This window comes from Carica papaya, chromosome 1 (genome assembly GCF_054855325.1).
Source record: "Carica papaya isolate Zhongbai chromosome 1, ASM5485532v1, whole genome shotgun sequence".
NCBI classification, from domain to species: Eukaryota; Viridiplantae; Streptophyta; class Magnoliopsida; order Brassicales; family Caricaceae; genus Carica; species Carica papaya.
The window spans coordinates 19,715,181-19,732,912 of NC_142309.1; the positions used below are offsets into that span (position 1 = coordinate 19,715,181).

General features: G+C 35.6%; 2 protein-coding genes across 4 annotated transcripts in view; one reads left to right on the forward strand and one right to left on the reverse strand.

Annotated features, from left to right (window-relative positions):
* LOC110825280 (symplekin) overlaps positions 1-7,966 on the forward strand; it is a 29,583-nt gene extending 21,617 nt beyond the window's left edge. For 2 of the 3 annotated variants that reach the window (XM_022055731.2, XM_088221306.1), the window contains exons 15-27: positions 846-1,010; positions 1,107-1,169; positions 1,545-1,655; positions 1,747-1,830; positions 1,925-1,972; positions 2,466-2,540; positions 2,947-3,042; positions 3,969-4,049; positions 4,130-4,201; positions 5,184-5,228; positions 5,372-5,455; positions 6,666-6,769; positions 7,236-7,966. In XM_022055731.2, the coding sequence (XP_021911423.2) occupies positions 846-1,010; positions 1,107-1,169; positions 1,545-1,655; positions 1,747-1,830; positions 1,925-1,972; positions 2,466-2,540; positions 2,947-3,042; positions 3,969-4,049; positions 4,130-4,201; positions 5,184-5,228; positions 5,372-5,455; positions 6,666-6,769; positions 7,236-7,350 (1,143 nt within the window). In that variant the 3' untranslated portion in view covers positions 7,351-7,966. Of the gene's footprint in view, positions 1-845; positions 1,011-1,106; positions 1,170-1,544; positions 1,656-1,746; positions 1,831-1,924; positions 1,973-2,465; positions 2,541-2,946; positions 3,043-3,968; positions 4,050-4,129; positions 4,202-4,408; positions 4,667-5,183; positions 5,229-5,371; positions 5,456-6,665; positions 6,770-7,235 lie in introns of those variants that run through there. The other variant, XM_088221307.1, reaches the window with a different exon arrangement.
* A 616-nt stretch (positions 7,967-8,582) lies between these two features.
* On the reverse strand, positions 8,583-12,445 carry IRX9-L (Nucleotide-diphospho-sugar transferases superfamily protein). Its single transcript, XM_022055739.2, has 4 exons — positions 11,261-12,445; positions 9,740-9,989; positions 9,404-9,617; positions 8,583-9,088 (listed from the first exon to the last, which is right to left on the reverse strand). The coding sequence occupies exons 1-3, from the start codon at positions 12,103-12,105 to the stop codon at positions 9,447-9,449; spliced, it is 1,266 nt and encodes a 421-aa protein (XP_021911431.1). The 5' UTR covers positions 12,106-12,445; the 3' UTR covers positions 8,583-9,088; positions 9,404-9,446.
* Positions 12,446-17,732: the final 5,287 nt, after the last annotated feature.

The window sequence follows — 17,732 nt, forward strand, 5'->3', positions numbered from 1 at the left end:
CATTTTTAGAATGTTACTCGTCTTGTATCTTTTATTTCCGCTAGTCACAGCTTTTAAGGTTTCAAAGTCTTTTTGGCTAAGAAAAATGAGAAAATTTAAGTATCATTCAATATTGTCATATTTCTGAGATTAAAAGAGATATTTAATATGGTACACCTTGTTTCTTCAATTCCTTAATGAATGCACCTCCATGTACATGTTTTTTTTGGAGAAATTTACTGTCATTTTATTTATTTATGATTCTTTCAAAAAAAAAATTATTTATTTATGATGGCTTCTAATAGAGCATGGAAAGAACCTCTATTAATGTTGCTTTCAGGTTAAGTAATGTGACTAGATCTTGCATAGGAGTGTAACAATGGAAGACCCTTGTTCTAGCCAAGGTCATAGTCTTGATTGTTATGGTAGATCTGAGCCCTGTAAATGTGATGGAGACTTTTAGAGCCATGGGATTTATTGAAAGCCCTAGGTGGAGTTATTTGTATATACTTTCAAAATCTTGTTTATATAGCTATATAAAATGTAAGGAATTGTGAAGCATTTGTAGTTTCATTCTATATCTAATAGCTATCAGCTGGTGGTTTGGGGTGTGATCATAATTTCCCTTGGTCATGGAGGCTAGGATGAACATTCACATGTTCTGCTGTTCTCATGATTCATTTTTCCTTCGTATCTTGCTTCTAAACACTTGAGACATTGGTGTATATGTACTTGTGGGTGTATGCAGTCTCTCTAATCGCCTTGTTCCAAAAAGGATCATTTTGGTGGGATATCTTGTACTTTCTTTTTGTTTACTCAGTTTCTAACTTTTTTGTCCCCTTTTCTGCTTTAATTTCCTTTTTAAGGTTGGAAGCCAGAACCCATCTATTAGTGGCTCCCAAGTTTCTGAGACTGGAACTTCAGAAGGTGACTCCACAAGGGATGCTCAACCTCCAACACAGAATGTTTCAACCATGTCCTTTCCTGAAGCTCAAAGACTCATCTCTTTATTTTTTGCTTTATGTACAAAGGTCTGAGTTCGTGTACAAACTGATAATTGTGAATGTTATGGAAAAATAACTTCTGTTCTGTTTTGCTACTGCTGACAGATTTTTCTTTTGTTTCAGAAACCTAGTCTCCTTCAACTTATATTTGACATTTATGGGGAAGCTCCGAAAACTGTAAAACAGGTAATGTCTTATCTGGGCCAAAATGATCCATGCTTATAAAGATGATTAGCCAAATTAAGCTACACTCTTTATCATGTGTTTCCCAGTCCAATCTCTGGTAGCTAAAATTTATTTTTAAACTATCTTTGGTGGTTGAAATAAGACAGTGATTTGTTAGAGTAACTATTTCTTTGGTCTTATGCTAAATTCTGCCCTAAAAGCCACTGTTATGTTGGCCTGGTTGTAGGGAAACCAGCATAATATAGTCTCAATTTCTTTGCAACATAGTTTTGTCTCTCTGCGTCATGATTGACTTAATCTTTTGGAGAGAAGGGCTGTCATTGGCAAACTCTTTTGCTAAGAATGTCTAATTGTTACTTCATCGGCTTGATCCAGGCTTTTCATCGGCATGTCCCTATTCTTATAAGGGCTTTAGGTTCATCATATTCTGAGCTGCTCCATATAATTTCTGACCCACCACAAGGAAGTGAAAATCTTTTGACCCTGGTACATTGTCTTCTATTCATTTAAATCTGTTAACTTTTTTCTCTTTTCCCTTGTTCCTAGATTATGCTGATAATGGTTTGGTTTTGAAAAGGTGCTGCAAATATTGACACAAGAGACTACGCCTTCTTCTGAACTAATAGCTGCTGTTAAACATTTATATGAGACCAAACTAAAGGTTCTTCTAATAACGAAAAGCTTCTATGTTCTGCCGTATACTCGAATTAAGCCAATGAAGCTCAGTCCTTTTTGCAACTATTGTTATCTTGCAGGATGTCATGATTCTTATTCCAATGCTATCATCACTTTCCAAGAATGAGGTTTGTTTCTGAATTTAATTAATCTTTCTTCTTGTTCTTGTTTATTTGTTCTGTTTCTGTGGTGAGGGTTGTTTGGTTTCTCTGTTACATGATTGTAGCAATGCATTTCATTAGAAACTATACAAAAGTTGTTGGCAAGACTTCCCACAAGGTTTATGTGTTAATGTTGTCGACTAAGGAGCGTTAATGTCCCCATTAGGGGTTTTGACGTGTATGGAATCAGTAGTGCGAACAACATATGATCTATGCTGCTGTTAAGAGTGGTTCTTAACAATCTACATGTTATTTTAGTTAAACCATAAGCCTGATTCGTTTTGAACTTCTTATTTCAGAGGATGGAATAGTTTCTTATCCCTTTTGTTGTTCATTTCTCATTTTCTTTTGGGAGGAAGGGGAGGTGTAATATATAAGAACTAATTTTCAGGTTTCCTTGCTTTTAACTTGATGTTAAAGTTTTGTCATGTGTGCTGTGATTACCATTTTATGATCACAGGTTTTGCCTATTTTCCCTCGGCTTGTCAACCTTCCATTAGATAAGTTCCAGATGGCGCTTGCGCACATACTACAGGTATCTGTGAATACTCTGTGTGTGATTTTTTTTTATTAGTTATAGCTAGTTATATCATTCTTTCCCCTCTCAAAAAAAAGTTATCATTCTTCCCACCTTAAGTTTAATGAATGACTCGTCTAAAAAAATTTAATGAATGACTGCAGTCACACAAATCATAGGGTAATACTCCTCTTTCTGCTGACATGTAGGTTACTGGTCAACACATTGAGGATCCTCGTGTGTGGACATGTATAAGTTGGTTAACATTCCAATGACATTCTATGATTTCTTATTAAATAATTTTTGACATTAGAAGTCCTCTCTTGGTTTTGATTCTTTTGGCAAAACTGCTAACTGGTAACTATAAGGCAGGCCTTCCAATGTGGTTGTATAATTGATAACATTTCATAACTGTTCATGGCAGGGTTCTGCTCATACAGGTCCAGCTTTAACACCTGCTGAAGTACTAGTTGCCATCCATGACATCTCTCCCGAGAGAGATGGTCTTCCACTCAAAAAGGTAGTATTTTTGTCTTCCAGAGTTGATGAATTCTTCATTTAAACAAGTTTCAGTTTCTACTCGAGGAAACTGTTTTAGCGTAAAAGCCTTTAAGTCATAATTTCTTTTTAGTTGGCTGCCAATAGTTGTGAACTCCCATTGCATCTGCATGTTGTACCGCCCTTTGGGTTTTACCTTCCCCCCTGAGTGTGCTAAAACAACTTTTTCCTATATGAAGCTAATTGACATAAATCATATAGTCTATCTATAGAAACTAATAAATATGGAAACTTACATAGCTGCAGGGTGCTTTGTTTTGAACGTTTGAATTATTCTCAAAAAAAGGTTTGGCAGTTATTTTTTGTTAATCTTTTCCCTCAGCTACATAGCAGTATTTTCTTCACATTGGTGCTTTCAAATATTATTCCTCATTTCCTTCTTGAAGGTGATGATTAGCTTTTTATTCATCTATTTGACAGTCATAGACAATTTATTATATGCTAATTTCTTTCACATTTCCCATGGAGGACTTTGTCAGCATAAAATAATTTAAGTTCTCTGTTTCATCCACTCATTCATACTTACATCATGAATTGTTGTTTCCTGATATTATAAACCACAATTTGAGTTTGGGACACTCAGAAAATATACGTTAAGACATGATTTTAATCTAGCAGCTATAGAAGTTGTCCCAAAAGTCACCTTTTAGTCAGGTTAGATATGGGTTGAATCCATGCAGCATTCCAACTTTAAACTCCAACCTCAGAATGCAACTCAGTTGATCAAGTTCATAATTTCATGTCCTTTCTGGTGCATTTTTGCCCTGCAAATATCACGTTATCTCATTAGTGAGATTTTGACTATGCAAAGGTCATGTTAGGGAGATTTTGAGTGATTTCTTTGCATTTTCTTGTGCCCTGTAATGATGAAATTTGTTATGTTTTCAGATAATGGATGCTTGTTCGGCATGTTTTGAGCAACGTACAGTTTTCACACAGCAGGTCTTGGCAAAGGCCTTAAATCAGATGGTATGATAATGTCACTTATAAATACAGGATGAAATTAATATTGACTTTCCCATGTCTTTAGTTATTACTTCCGGTTTCAGGTCGATCAGACACCTCTGCCTCTACTCTTCATGAGAACTGTAATTCAAGCAATCGATGCTTTTCCAACTCTGGTAAATTGTACTCTTTATCTGATTGTTCTGTGTCTTGATTTCCATGTCAACTTCCAAACTGCTTCCCATGCCAAAAAAAAGCAAATATGGATAATACACAGGAACCTGTCCATCCCTCATCTGTTAGATCCCTCATGCTTGGCAGTGTATTTCATATAAAAATAAATGTTATTGGCCAGCCAACTAATTTATGTTATTTAATTATAGGTTCAGGTCACGTTAAAATTCCTCAGCAGCTGAATATTCCAGACCACATTCTTATCCACCATCTGCAGCAGCTGTCCTCAATAGATGCATTTTGAAACCTAGACTTTTTGTAGGATCTGGAACTTTTGGCCTTTTAGGGGTAACATCCCACTTCTATCATCATCCCAAAAAGACACCGAAACAACTTCTGTCTAAATCTCAAGTCAGCGGAAAAAAACCATAAAAAACTCTAATTTTCTTCTGCAGCCCAGCTCTGTAATAGGTATTCTCATATTATACTGTGGTTCATTTCTATCCGAAATTTGAAATTTCTGAAATATAGTTTTTCTGGCAGTTACAATTTGTCCTAAAAAAATATTTAAAGAATATATGAGAATGATGTTATGGGACCATTTTTCATCGTGGATCGATAGACTAATGTGTCTCAGCATCCAATGAAAATGATACTCATCGGAGCCAAAACATGAAATATTGTTGGAAAAAAGTAGTTACACAATCTCAGAATTTTCCTTTTCCTAAAAAAATCATAATTACCGGGAGGATGATTTTTTGTCACAACTTTAAATGGTTAGGAACTGAGATGACTGTGGATTATGTTATGATATCTTTCTTCGTTCTTTTTCCTGTTTAATACCTAAACATCTATTTGGCAACTTTATCAGAAATGGGTTTGAACATATGTTTGCTTGCCTGTATACAGTATTGCCATGATTCACAACTAACATTATAAAATGATATTTAGATTTATTATCTAATTGTTCGGAACCTTGTTCAGGTCGATTTTGTTATGGAAATCCTCTCCAAACTTGTGATCAAACAGGTGAGCTGGTGGGGCCTATAGTTTGAAGTAAATGCAAGACAATTATAAGATGACAATACTAACTGTATTCTAGCTTCTTGGGGGATAGGTTGCTAGAGTCTCACATGGTGACAACCAACTCTTTTTGAATATTTTGATTGCAGGTCTGGAGACTACCAAAGTTGTGGGTTGGTTTCCTGAAATGTGTTTCTCAAACGCAGCCACATTCTTTTCCAGTATTACTACAGGTATTAAATGCTCTAATGAATGTGGAGAATTGGTCTATTTAGTTGTGGTGAACCAAGGGTTGTTCAGGAAAATTTTTGTAGAAACTTTTTCTATACAGATATGGTTTTCTATTTCTACTTCGGTTGGAAAGAAGACTTCATTTGGTACATGAAATATTGCTGAAATTTTCTTTTGTAGATTTCTTGTATGCTTATACAAGAAACATAATATAATAAGTGAATAAAAACAATGTTTGAAAATGAAAGTCATGTTGTAAGATGAGTTTGGAAGCGATTAAAATGTTATTCGTAATTTCTTATTAAACTCTTCTTTTTTTGTTGATTTAAAAAATATTCTTAACTACTATAACACACTCTAAAATGTATCTTGAATTTTCTATATGCATATTTATGCAGAACAAGAAGAAATTTAAGTGGACATATTACAGTAAGAGATATTTTTGTAATTAAAATATTTTATGTATTATCAAGGTCTTTAACTTATTTAAAAATTACTATGGACTTACTAATACTATGAGTTTATTATTTCCTATTTAGTTATGATGCTATTTAGTTATTCTCTATTTAAGTTATTTTTAATTATTTAACTATTTTACATTTAGTATAATTCCTACATATTGATTGTAATGTGTAAGTGTATTTATGTATGTTTGTTAAATGCATATAATGTTATACATATATATATATCTATAATCTATGTATATATGTATCTAGATGTGCATATAGATATACAAATGTTAATAATAGAAAAATGTGGTAGTCCAGAAATAACTTTTTAAAAAAGAAATATGGCATGACTTCAAATAATAACAAAATGTTTTCATTATTATCTCAAACATTTTTTGGGATATATATATATATACACACACATAAGAACACACATATATATACACAAACAAATACTATTTTCGATGTCTGCACATGGATATATATGCTTATGCTTACAAATGAATACTTATTTATGAACATACATATAATATGTATGCATGTATATCAATCACGTATGTGCATATATACATATATGTATTGTGTGCATTGAATATTCTTACATGCCTATATAATAAAATGTTGTATGCGTGGGCATGGAAGAAAACAGTGGAAAATGTAAATAGGATATGTTTCTTCATTTTCATTCTTTATCTAATTCTCACTGAATACGTCCTATATTCTGTATTTTGGTTTGAAAGCTCTTAATCTATGTTGATTGCAGTTACCATCTCCACAACTTGAAGGTGCTCTGAACAAATACACTAGCCTCAGAGGTCCTCTAGCTGCTTATGCCAACCAACCAAGTATTAGACCTTCAGTGCCAAGGTATAATTTTGATAGATCTGATCAATGGCCGATAAGTTTTTGAAGAAGTCTAGTGGTTCTCTGTTACTTATTTTTGTTAATCATTTGTCTAAGGAAGAGAGTGATTTTTCACGCGATTTGACACTGGTTATATTGGAGACTTGGGATATGAAGAAAAAGTAAAGGGTGTTATTTTAGTAGTGGATTTTAGTAGAAATCCAAAATCTCGCAGATATCCCTAGACTCTTGTAAACTTTTCTTGATGAGATTAAAGGACAGAGAAAAAAAAAATTTTGAACCTATATGCAGCTATAATCACATAATTTTGCATCTGAGACTGTGGACACCAGATTTTAATTGGCTGCTGAATGGAGGCTATTAGAACAGAACAAAGAATTGTTTTACGTTTATATTGTTAAAATCTCAATTGGAAGTCTATCCCTGATTTTATGTTTTGGTTAACCCATGGCAATTTATATTTTGGCAGATCCACACTTGCTGTACTTGGTCTTGTGAATGAACCACAAATGCAACAACAACGTGTCTCACGGTTGCACCCTTCAGATGCAAGCTCTTCTGTGAATGGGACGACATTAACGTGATAGCTTAAAGGAATTACTAGTGATTGTCCATGTGAATATTCTGGATGTTATCTCAAAGTTGGTCAGGCCATCAACAGATGGTTCTTATTGCTGGGAAGAGGCAAAGAGAAAAAGAAACTAGCAGTGAATTAATTGACCAGTGGAACCCAGCCAAGGAATCGCCACAATCATGAGGAATTTTTGAAGTTCCCCATCCTCAGCTGCAATGGGGGAGAATTGTTCCATAGTTGTAATTTTCCCTCAATGTTATTGTCTAAAAATTTTAAAATTTCCCCATTGGCCTAATCGATGGGTTCTAAAATTTTCATCTGAAGTGTAATTGGTGTGTCCCTCATCGGGTTGGTTGATAGAGCCTTAAATAGCTGATAGTCAGGTACTCATACCCTCCGTCTCCAAATCACCATCCCTCGCTTTGATACCATGGACAATGACTTCTTAAGAAGCCATTGATGCTGTTCCTTAAATAGCTATATGGCCTAGAGGGGACCTTGGTTTTGAAGGGTAGATTAAAATAGGAATATGATCTATGTATTTTTAGGTGCCATTGGTTAAAAGCCATATACAATGTGTAATAGACTTGATTACCCCAATTTCAAATTGTGAATATGCATAGTAACCTGCTTTGCCATCTTAAAAATAATTTTAGGTGAAATATGAGAAGTGAAAGTTTCTTAATGAAGGTAGCACGTTGAGCTATTTATTTATTTTTTCACAATGTAATACATTAAAGATGGATGGATGGTGAAAGAGAAACAATATAGTTACGCATTGCAGCTCATTGTCAAGACTCCAAATAATATCAGTAATTGTATCGGGCTATGAAGTTGATCAAATGTAATTCGCATTAGAGATATTGGACTCTACTGCGGTGATTTTAATACTGAATATTAATTTAACAAAACATACAGTAATTAATAATATTTTTTAGTACAGATTTACTAGATAATGTTCTACTCAATTATTGGATGATATTAATGGTTTAATAATGGGGGAATTCGGAAAATAATTAAAAATCGGAAGCGGAGACAGAGAGCTTTAAGTTTTTAAGATTTTGTCATTTCCATTGTCTAAACATAATCTAAGCAATCTAGCTGTACGTAGGTCAGGTCATAAGATCTTGATTTATTAGCAAAACTGTAGGAAGACCAACTGACAAGCAGAAGCAAGACTTACTTACCAAACATAGAGCTAACAATTAAAAAAATGGGTCCACACTCACTTACAAAAACCAATAGCAATATAAACAGAGTATACCAGCCCCAAGGGCATGATAAGTTCTGTATTTTTCTCAAGGAATGATATTGGTAAACGCCTGTGTCACATACAATGTATTGGATCAACAACAAATTACAACACCACATCAAACGCCTGCTTCTAACGAGACCTTTCCTCTGTGTCTAATATGTCCCAAAAATTTTAGCAATCAACCCAACCCCCACAAACATCCCTTCCCCACCTCACCCCACCCCCAACACCAATTACCCACTCCTCTAACCCCAACAAAAGAAAACAAAAACTAAATGCACCAGAACTCTACCATAAAACAAGTTTCTTCCTCTGTGAAAGAACATCATTGGAAAAAATCTACAAAGAAATTTATCAGTCTTCTGTTTCTTCATCATTTTTTCAGAGCTCATTATACAAGTATGAGGGTGCTGCCTTAACATTGTTGGTAGCAAGTGAAGCAATACTCTTTCCGAGGAAGATCCACCAACATGAAGTTAGAGCCAATAGACACCTAGGTAAAAAGGAACAGAATGAGAACCAAGGTTTTCTCCACGCTAGGTTAGAAGACATTTCAGCAAAATATTCACAAATTATGCCGGATTCCAATTTCCAAGGGACAAATATGCAAAAATAGAGACCATTAAATGATTATATTGATCAATAAATTGCATCTTTCCTTTTTTCCTTCTACCAAAGGATCAAAATAGCCAAGATATCTGAGGTTCTTGTTTTTCATTATTTAAATTTGAAGCTTGAATTAGTTTCAAGGGTTGATAACGGAAAATACTGACAACTAAAGTGCATAAAGTCCAGTTAAAAATCATACCAATCAAAGGCTTTGGCATAAAATTTTTGGGGTTGAAATTCAATCACATGACAGGTTGTACAACATCAAGGTTTTTCTGAAGTATCCAGCCTTTAGGATAAGCAAGACCACAGGCATCCAAATGAAGATGCCAGTTCAGAATCTTGGAACAACCAGGTGGTATACCTTCCATTTGACTTTCATCTTCCACTATTTGTTCTATAAATGTAGTTTCCTGCACAAAAACATAATACCAGCATACAGATCATAAGACTGCATGACAAACATAAGCATTCTACACATTCAATGCGGTATCACAGAAAAGCATCCATAAAATGCACAAAATTTTATGCATACTTGAAAGCCTTCCTTCACAGTGTCTAATTGCCGAATTGGGTTTGAAAAGGGACAATGCCATCTCTTTGGGTCCCATAGTATAGTGCTATTAAAAGCAAATCCTGACATGTCAACATGAAATCTACGAAGTCTTTTACTTTTCTCGTTTGTGTGCCATCCAATTACTCGACTTCCATTGCATACTGGACCTTCCAAAATTGCCTTGTTTTTGCTTGGCGCAAGCATGGCAACAGGCCAAGTACCAAAACGGCTACACCAGAAATCGAAAATAGAAGAGGTTAGCATAGTAGAAAAGAGATATCAAACTGCAAATATGATTTCCTTTTCGCATCAAGAAATATGTGAGAATAAAGCAAAAATATAGTTTGTGGTAGTTATGCGAAATACAACATCCATTGTACCTTCTCCCTTTTTCTCTTGTTCTATTGTCTAGCTAAGCACATAACTAGTAATTTAAACCAGAGCATCCAACCCTAATAAATTAACTACCAACAGCTTAAAAGACGAGAATTAATTTAAGACCTTGAGGAGACAACTAAATAGTTCCGGTCATCCCTTTTTTTTATGAGGGTTTTAACTTTAGTCATCCACAAACTTGTAATAACAAGTGTATATCTGACTCTTCTTAAGCAGCTACATAATGACCACATAAAAGAAAGAGTAAGAGCAGGAAGTATATATAGGAAAGGCAGGACAGGAAAAAAATAAAAATGAGCAAATAATGAAATGCTGATAACAAAGTTGCTAGTTGAGATATAAACAATCCTAGCGTCAGACAATTAGATGGCTCTAATATGTCCACAGATTTAATGCTGAACATCAAGAGTTAGAACCCATGCCAAAAAAATCCAAAACAAAATATAAATACGTGAAAATCAAAGGAATTATAATCTAAACCCCAGTCCTCAAAGGTGTTACATCAAGAACTTCAGGCATAAGAACAGACAAAGAGATAGAGGGAGGGGAGCAATATATTTCCATTAGTTCTTAGACCTGGTTTTGGCAAGACGGCTAAGTTGACTCACATTCAGAAGGCAATTAGTACCAACTCAATACTGCGCATATGTCAACCAACTGCAGAACTGCTATCTAATGAACAAGCCTCATGCTCCATTACAGGAATGACAAGAATAGCATAAATGAAGAGTGAAAACAATTACTTGATCATGAAGAACTAGCAGACTGCCACAAACAAATCCAAGGAAGACTAAGTGCAACAGGCAGAAATTGCCCATAGGAGAGAATTCCGAGCGCTAGATACTTCTTCGTGATGTAACTTTTAACACCACGAAAAGCAAAAGCATATCCAAATTTAGACCCACCATCTCTTCACCTATTACGAACAAAAACATATGCCGACATATAATACATTCACATATTGCGAGGAAAAGTATCATCCATTGTGGCAGCTATAAAACAGGATCAGAACACTAATAACAAGAAGAAGAAGAAGAAGAAGAAGAAGAAGAAGAAGAAGAAGAAGACAATATCATATCCAAAAGTACACAAAATCTTAACTACCTGATTTCCCTTAAGTTCTCAAACAACTCAAGCGAGTATATATTATCATCATCAGCGAAGTAGATAATTCCATCGAGCCTATGCAGCTCGATGTGCTCCAGAGCCACGTTCCTCTGATGAACTCCTCTGTCCTTAACATTGGTCAAATTCTTGCTGCAAACCAAGTGCCTATACATAACCCCGGTCTTTCTCAGTATCTCGGCTGTTTCGAACGAGGCCCCATTGGCCTCCACCACTATCCAAAGTAGCGGCGGCTGAACCAGCCGCAATGTCTGCGCGAGCCTGTTCAAGAAATAAGCCTGCATCGCCCGATTATAAGTTGCCGTCACCACAATTATCGGCTTCCTAGGCACGTAGTCAAACCTCGACGAAGAGATCTCGTCCACTTGCGCGCGAACCCCGAAGCTCACCGTATCGAGCAGCAATTCCTCGCGCTTAACCTTGACATCGGCAGCCTCCTCGTTTAGCCGCACGTTGACGTACGGCGGCTTAATCTCGAACGAGAAGTCGCGGGTGCTGGCGTCTTCAAAGACGTGCCCAAACGGCATCATTCCTAAGAGGAATCCCAACATGAACAGCACCGCGCAATGGCCAAACGGCCGCCTCCATGATCCTCCCTTGCGGGAGTTCTTCGGTAAGAAGACCGCGCCGAGAAATCGGCTTAGCAGAGCAGTGAAAAACAAAGGCAAATGTGGAGAGTAGTAGTATTTGTAACCGCCAGTGTTGCCACTACCGTTGGGCAACAGTTTGTCCGATGGCGAGGCGGAGAGTGGGGAAGGTGCAGTACCGTTCTGGTACGGACGGTCGTGATAGGCTGGCGAGAGAGTTCGTCGGATCGAGGCCATTCGATTTGATCACTTCCCTCAGTTGCCTTCTGCCTCTCACATGATCGAAGCACTAGATCAGATGAATGGTGGACGGCGACTGGAGATCGGACCAATTAACCGTAAGATTTCGAGGAAAATCTCAGTAGTTTAGCAAATCAATCCTCTTTTTTCGTGGCTTTTTTCTTAATCTCTTAGCTAAATTTGAGAGGAGGATTTTATTTTGTCCTTCTATTTTGGATTTTGTAGACACGAAGGCAGAGAGAGAGAGAGAGAGGCGGCTAAGATCCAGAGAAGGAGCTTTTTGAGTTCAGGTGGTGGTGGAAGGAACATTTTACCGCGGGGGCAAGAGCGGGGGGGTGGGGTGCGCAGTACGCACCATCAATGGATGCTCTGATTACGGGATTGTAATTTTCTTTTAAATATATAGATTACGGGATCGTAATTGTAATTTATGAAAGCTACGCGTTTTTGCGCCAATTGGAATTTGTCTCAGCCACGACGTGGCGGCTCGTGGAGGGGAGTGCACGTTGGTTGTGTTTTTCCCACGGTCACTGACGGCTTTCCGCAATAGCAATCATCTAGTCATCTGTAAACCCTTCCCAAAACTGGAAACAATCATTGAAAGCGTAATTTACTTCCAGAAACAGTTTTTTTTTTTTTCCTTATTTTTTGGGGGTATTTTCTAAAAATTATATTTTTCATTTTTTTTGGGGGTATTTTAATAAATATAGAATCAGATATTTGAATCTCCTAGTGTAACTATAATTGGGATTGGGATTTCTATTAAGAATAATTTAATTTATCTAATTTATATTTCCTTCTTAAAATTTTTTATTTGTTTTAAACTTTTAATTTCGTTTAATTTTTTAATAAAAAAATTAAAATAGTTATCTTATATTTAGAAAACTTAAATATTAATTTAGTAATAAAATTAATATAATAATTTTGACGGATTAATTAAATTATTAAAAATGTTTAAATATAACATAACTATTTTAATTTTTATTAAAAATAAAAAATAATGACGAATCTATTAAATTGCATCGTAAAACCTTTTTTTTTTTTTTAATTAAAAAAAAGGAATCATTGAAGGAGAAATGGTGGTAGGCTGCATATTCGACAATTAGAAAATTATGTTAATCTATAAAAGGAAAAAAAAAAGAATTAATAATTCTTTTATCCATTGATAAAATTACTACTTTTACTTCATAAAATTTTAACCCAATATATATATATATATATATATATATATATATGTCTCTGTTTTGCATTCACCAGACTTTTTGCGTTATATGTTGCAATTTTGGCATTTGGAGCCGTTTATCCTCTGAATAGCAACAAGTCGTTGTATAATTAAGCTGACCCCTTAAAAAAGAAAAAGAAGAAGAAAACTCAGTTACAAACTCTTACATTTAAAGAGCTAAATAATTAGCAATGATGCTTAATGGTGTTTAGTTATATTTGTCCAATTATATATTATTCTTTTATATTTTCCATCACGTATTATTAAATTATTATGCATTATAGTCAAATTTTCAGAATAAATAACCAATAATAATCAATGGTGTTTAATTATATTTGTCCAATAATGTACTTTTCTGTTATATTTTCCATCAATTTGGATATTTCGTCTTATTAAATTATTATAGAATATCATCAAATAGTTGGTGAACTTTTTACTATTTATTGAACATTATTGCAACCATTAAAAAAAAAAAAAAAGGAAATAAAACTGGTGTCCAATTCACTTGTTAATATAAATAATTATTGACCTTTCATTTTTTCAGTCAATCATTTAATTAATTTACTTGTTAATATAAATAATTTTAGATACACTGTAATCGGGTTGCAATCATGTTATTAAAATTGACAATATAATTGTCACGAGAATTAATATATCAGTTTAAAATTCTGTACTATTTGAAAAGCTTAAAACCCCCCATGTGCTAAATACTACATAAAAATTGATGACTACATAAGTAAAATATTAAAAAATAGAGCAATCATTATTAAAATTAATGATTTAGCTACCACGTTGTACCAATGTATTTAAATTTATTTATTTTAATATGTTACTAAATTAACAAATTAAAAAATCAAAAATATTTAATGAAGTCATTTAAATATTTTTCAAAATAAGAATTCATTTTTTTATTGTTATAATATCCCATCTTAGAGTCCGACAAGACCAACGATATAAATTGGTGCATAATTTTTCTTTTTTTTTTCTTTAAAAAAGAAGATCCCTAAAAAACTAAACCAAGTATAATAACATTTACAATGGACTCATTCATAGCAGCCCCTCTTGGCAAAGTATGCGTGCCTGGTGAACAGAGAGTCAAATTTGTTGTCTAGTTAATTTCAATGAATCATGTTCCTGGAATTTGAAAAATTAAATGATTTTAATTCTTAAAAACTGAGGATTTTGTATTTACATATATATATATATATCTCTCTCTCTCTAAAATTATATTGATATAATCAAAGTTTTACTGAGCAAAAATAAAATATTGTATTATTAAAATTTTGTCTTCTAAAAATATTACCGGAGATATTTGATTAATTGAATTTTTTTGAAGCGATTAAAGTTTTGTTGAATCAAAATAAAGTATTATAAATTATCATAATTTTTCTTTTAAAATGTAATTTATTTGACAGGGAGGATTAACTGATATGAAAAATATTCTTATATTAATATAATTTTTCAGTTTAAAGAATTTATTCAGTCAATATAATTTTTATACATTATGAATTTTTAATCAAATTATTAATATTCAAGTTTCTCAGATAGAATATTTTTAAATTTTAATATTTTGTATATTTAATTTTATAATAAGCATAAATGTTTTTATTGAAAAATTATAATATATCGAAACTTTTTTATTAAGAAGGATTAAGATTGGGATAATGTATGTAACAACTGGAAAAAAAGAAAAAAAAAAAAAAAAAGAGAAAAAAGGAGGAAAAGGAAAGAAAGAAAAAAAAAGAGAAAACAGAGAAGGGAGAGAACGGAAGAGAAAGCAGAGAAGCGAGAGAGCGGGGGAGGGAAAAGAAGGTTCGAGAAAGAGAGAAAGAGGAGCCGAAGCGGAGAGGAATAAGAAGGGAGATACCAGGGAGGAAAAAGAAAAAGAAAAGAGAAAGCAGAGAAGAGAGAGAGCGGGGAGGGAAAAGAAGGTTCGAGAAAGAGAGAGAGAGAAGCCGAAGCGGAGCGGAACGAGAAGGGAGAGAGAAGAAGAAAGAAGACGACGACGGTGCGATCAGCGGGAGGAAGGAAGATGGAAATGAGAGGTACGGTAATTTTAAGTTTCCTTTTAGTGGATGTGTATTTGAAAACTTGCCGTAGGTGGAGAAGTTGGTATGAGTGTGAGTGGAGGTGTGCGGAGGAGATCGCGGAAGGAGGAAGAAGAAGAAGTGTGGCATGGGAGAGAGGCCTGTGAGGGAGAGTGAGGTTGTGTGTGAGCGAGGGCGCATGAGGGAAATCAGGCAGCGGGAGGAGAGGAATGAAGGAGTACGGTGTGTGTGAGTGTGGTCTGTGAGGGAGAGGAGATATGATGTGTGAGCGGGGGCGTATGGAGGAGGCTGGGTCGCGGGCGGAGAGAAATGAAGGAGTACGGTGTGTGTGGGTCGGTGAGAGAGAGGAGATGTTGTGTGTGAACGGGGGCGTATGGAGGAGGCTAGGCCGCGGGAGGAGGGAAGGGAAGGAGTGCGGTGTGTGTGAGTGCGGGCTGTGAGGGAGAGGAGTTGGTGAGTGTGAATGGAGGCGTATGGAGGGGAGGCCACAGGAGGAGAGAAAGGGAGATATGTGGTGTAACACCCAAAAATTTCTTTTCATTTTTATTATTATTATATTATTTTATTCTTTATAAATATAATTTAGTATTAATAGAATTTAATTTATTTTAATAGAAATAATAATAATAATACTAATAATAAGGGGTAAAAATTATTTAGAGATTTAATTGAAAATAATTTTAGGAAAAAATGGTGAAAATTTGGGTTTTGGGGGTATTTTTGAAAGAAAAATCAGAAACCGGAGGTCAAAATGTAATTTAAAAAAGTTGTGCCACGCCAGCTGCTCGGTCAGCAGCCCCGACCAAACAGGACGTGCCAGGTGGCAGAGACACTGACGTGGGAGGCCACGCAAGAGGGAGCCACGTGGGTGTTCCATGTGCGCGCGATCGAACAACTAAGATCCGTTCCTGCGCGCACGGATGACCTAGATCAAAAACGCGCACGGACGGCCCAAATTGCATCGCGCACGGACAGTCTAGATTGAATTGCGTACGGACGACCCAGATTGAATCACGATGACCGACCCAGATTCATTCCCTATTTAATCGCGATCGGACGGTCCAGATTAAAAGCGATGGACGGCTCAGATCAAAAAGCGGATGGGTATAAATAACCTCATCCACACCCAAACCCTAACCTAGCCGTCAGAGCCCCTCGCCGGAGAAGACAGCTCAGCCACCAGGGGGCCGACCGCTGCCAACCGCCGCGGTACCGGAGCAATTTTCAGCTGCCAAACGAGGTAAAATTTCTACCCTTTGCTCAGAATTTGATTCTAAACCCAACTATGGCCAAATCGGAGCGAAAGCACCAGTCAATTGGCCAAAAAATGCCGTCGCGGGGTGTCTCAGTTTTATCTCTGATGAGGCCCTTCCCGATTCCTGTTCGATGTGATTTTTCCACCGTTGTGATCACCGTTTTCTTCTCTAGAGGTTGACAGGAGCAAAACACCCAACCGTGACGTGAGCCGGAGGAGCCGCCATAGAGAACCCTACCGTAAACGTTGTCTTATACTGGACGAGGTATGGAGACTTGGTCATTTGGTGCTTATACCGGACGGGGTATGGGGACTGCCCGTTTCACCCTCATACCAGATGGGGTATTGAGGTTTATTGTTTTGGCGCTCATACCGGACATGGTATGGGGACGGCCCTGGAATTAAGATTGTTTAAAGGGAATGGTTCACGTGTAGGGGGGACCCCTATAGATCCCCATGGATACTAGTAAGCTGGTAAAAAATAAAAAACGGTGATAGTCAGTTATTGTTAATGAATACAGGTTTATGATGTATTTTATGTTACTGATTATGCATGAAATTATGATCTGTATGATGTTATTGTCTTTATAAGTTGTTTTTACAGGTTCTCCGAGGGTAAGAAAAAGGGTAAGTGGCTTTATTTTAAATAACTATATTGGTTTAAAATTTGTGCTCTATTGGTTGTTTTCGGTTTTCTACCAACCTTTACTTCTGTGACGGTAATATAGTGTGATATCCTTACTGGGCTAGTGTAACTCATTCCTTATTTAACCATTTCAGATAAGGAGGACCTGGTTCCCAAGCCTGATCCACAAAAAGACGGTGAGTAGATGCTAGATACTTTATAGTTTCCTTTATTTTTTTTATTTCTCGTATTTCTTTTAGAAAACTTATTACGTGATATTATTTAGTACTTTTAAGTTATTGTGTAAGGGATATTAACTTTAATATTTTATTTTGCTTCCGCACTTAGATCATTATATGTATTTCCTTTTGAATTTTCGAGGCCGTTACAGTTGGTATCAGAGCCACATTCGTCGGACTCGTCCCTTACACAATAATACTTAGAGAAACACCAAACCAAACTAATGCAGGTACA

Coding starts and splice junctions, on each gene's coding strand:
- IRX9-L (XM_022055739.2), bottom strand. CDS start 12,105: ATGGCCTCGATCCGACGAACTCTCTCGCCAGCCTATCACGACCGTCCG. Junction 9,990..11,260: donor GAGAACTTAAGGGAAATCAG/GTAGTTAAGATT, acceptor TTTCTGGTGTAG/CCGTTTTGGTACTTGGCCTG. Junction 9,618..9,739: donor CTGTGAAGGAAGGCTTTCAA/GTATGCATAAAA, acceptor GTTTTTGTGCAG/GAAACTACATTTATAGAACA.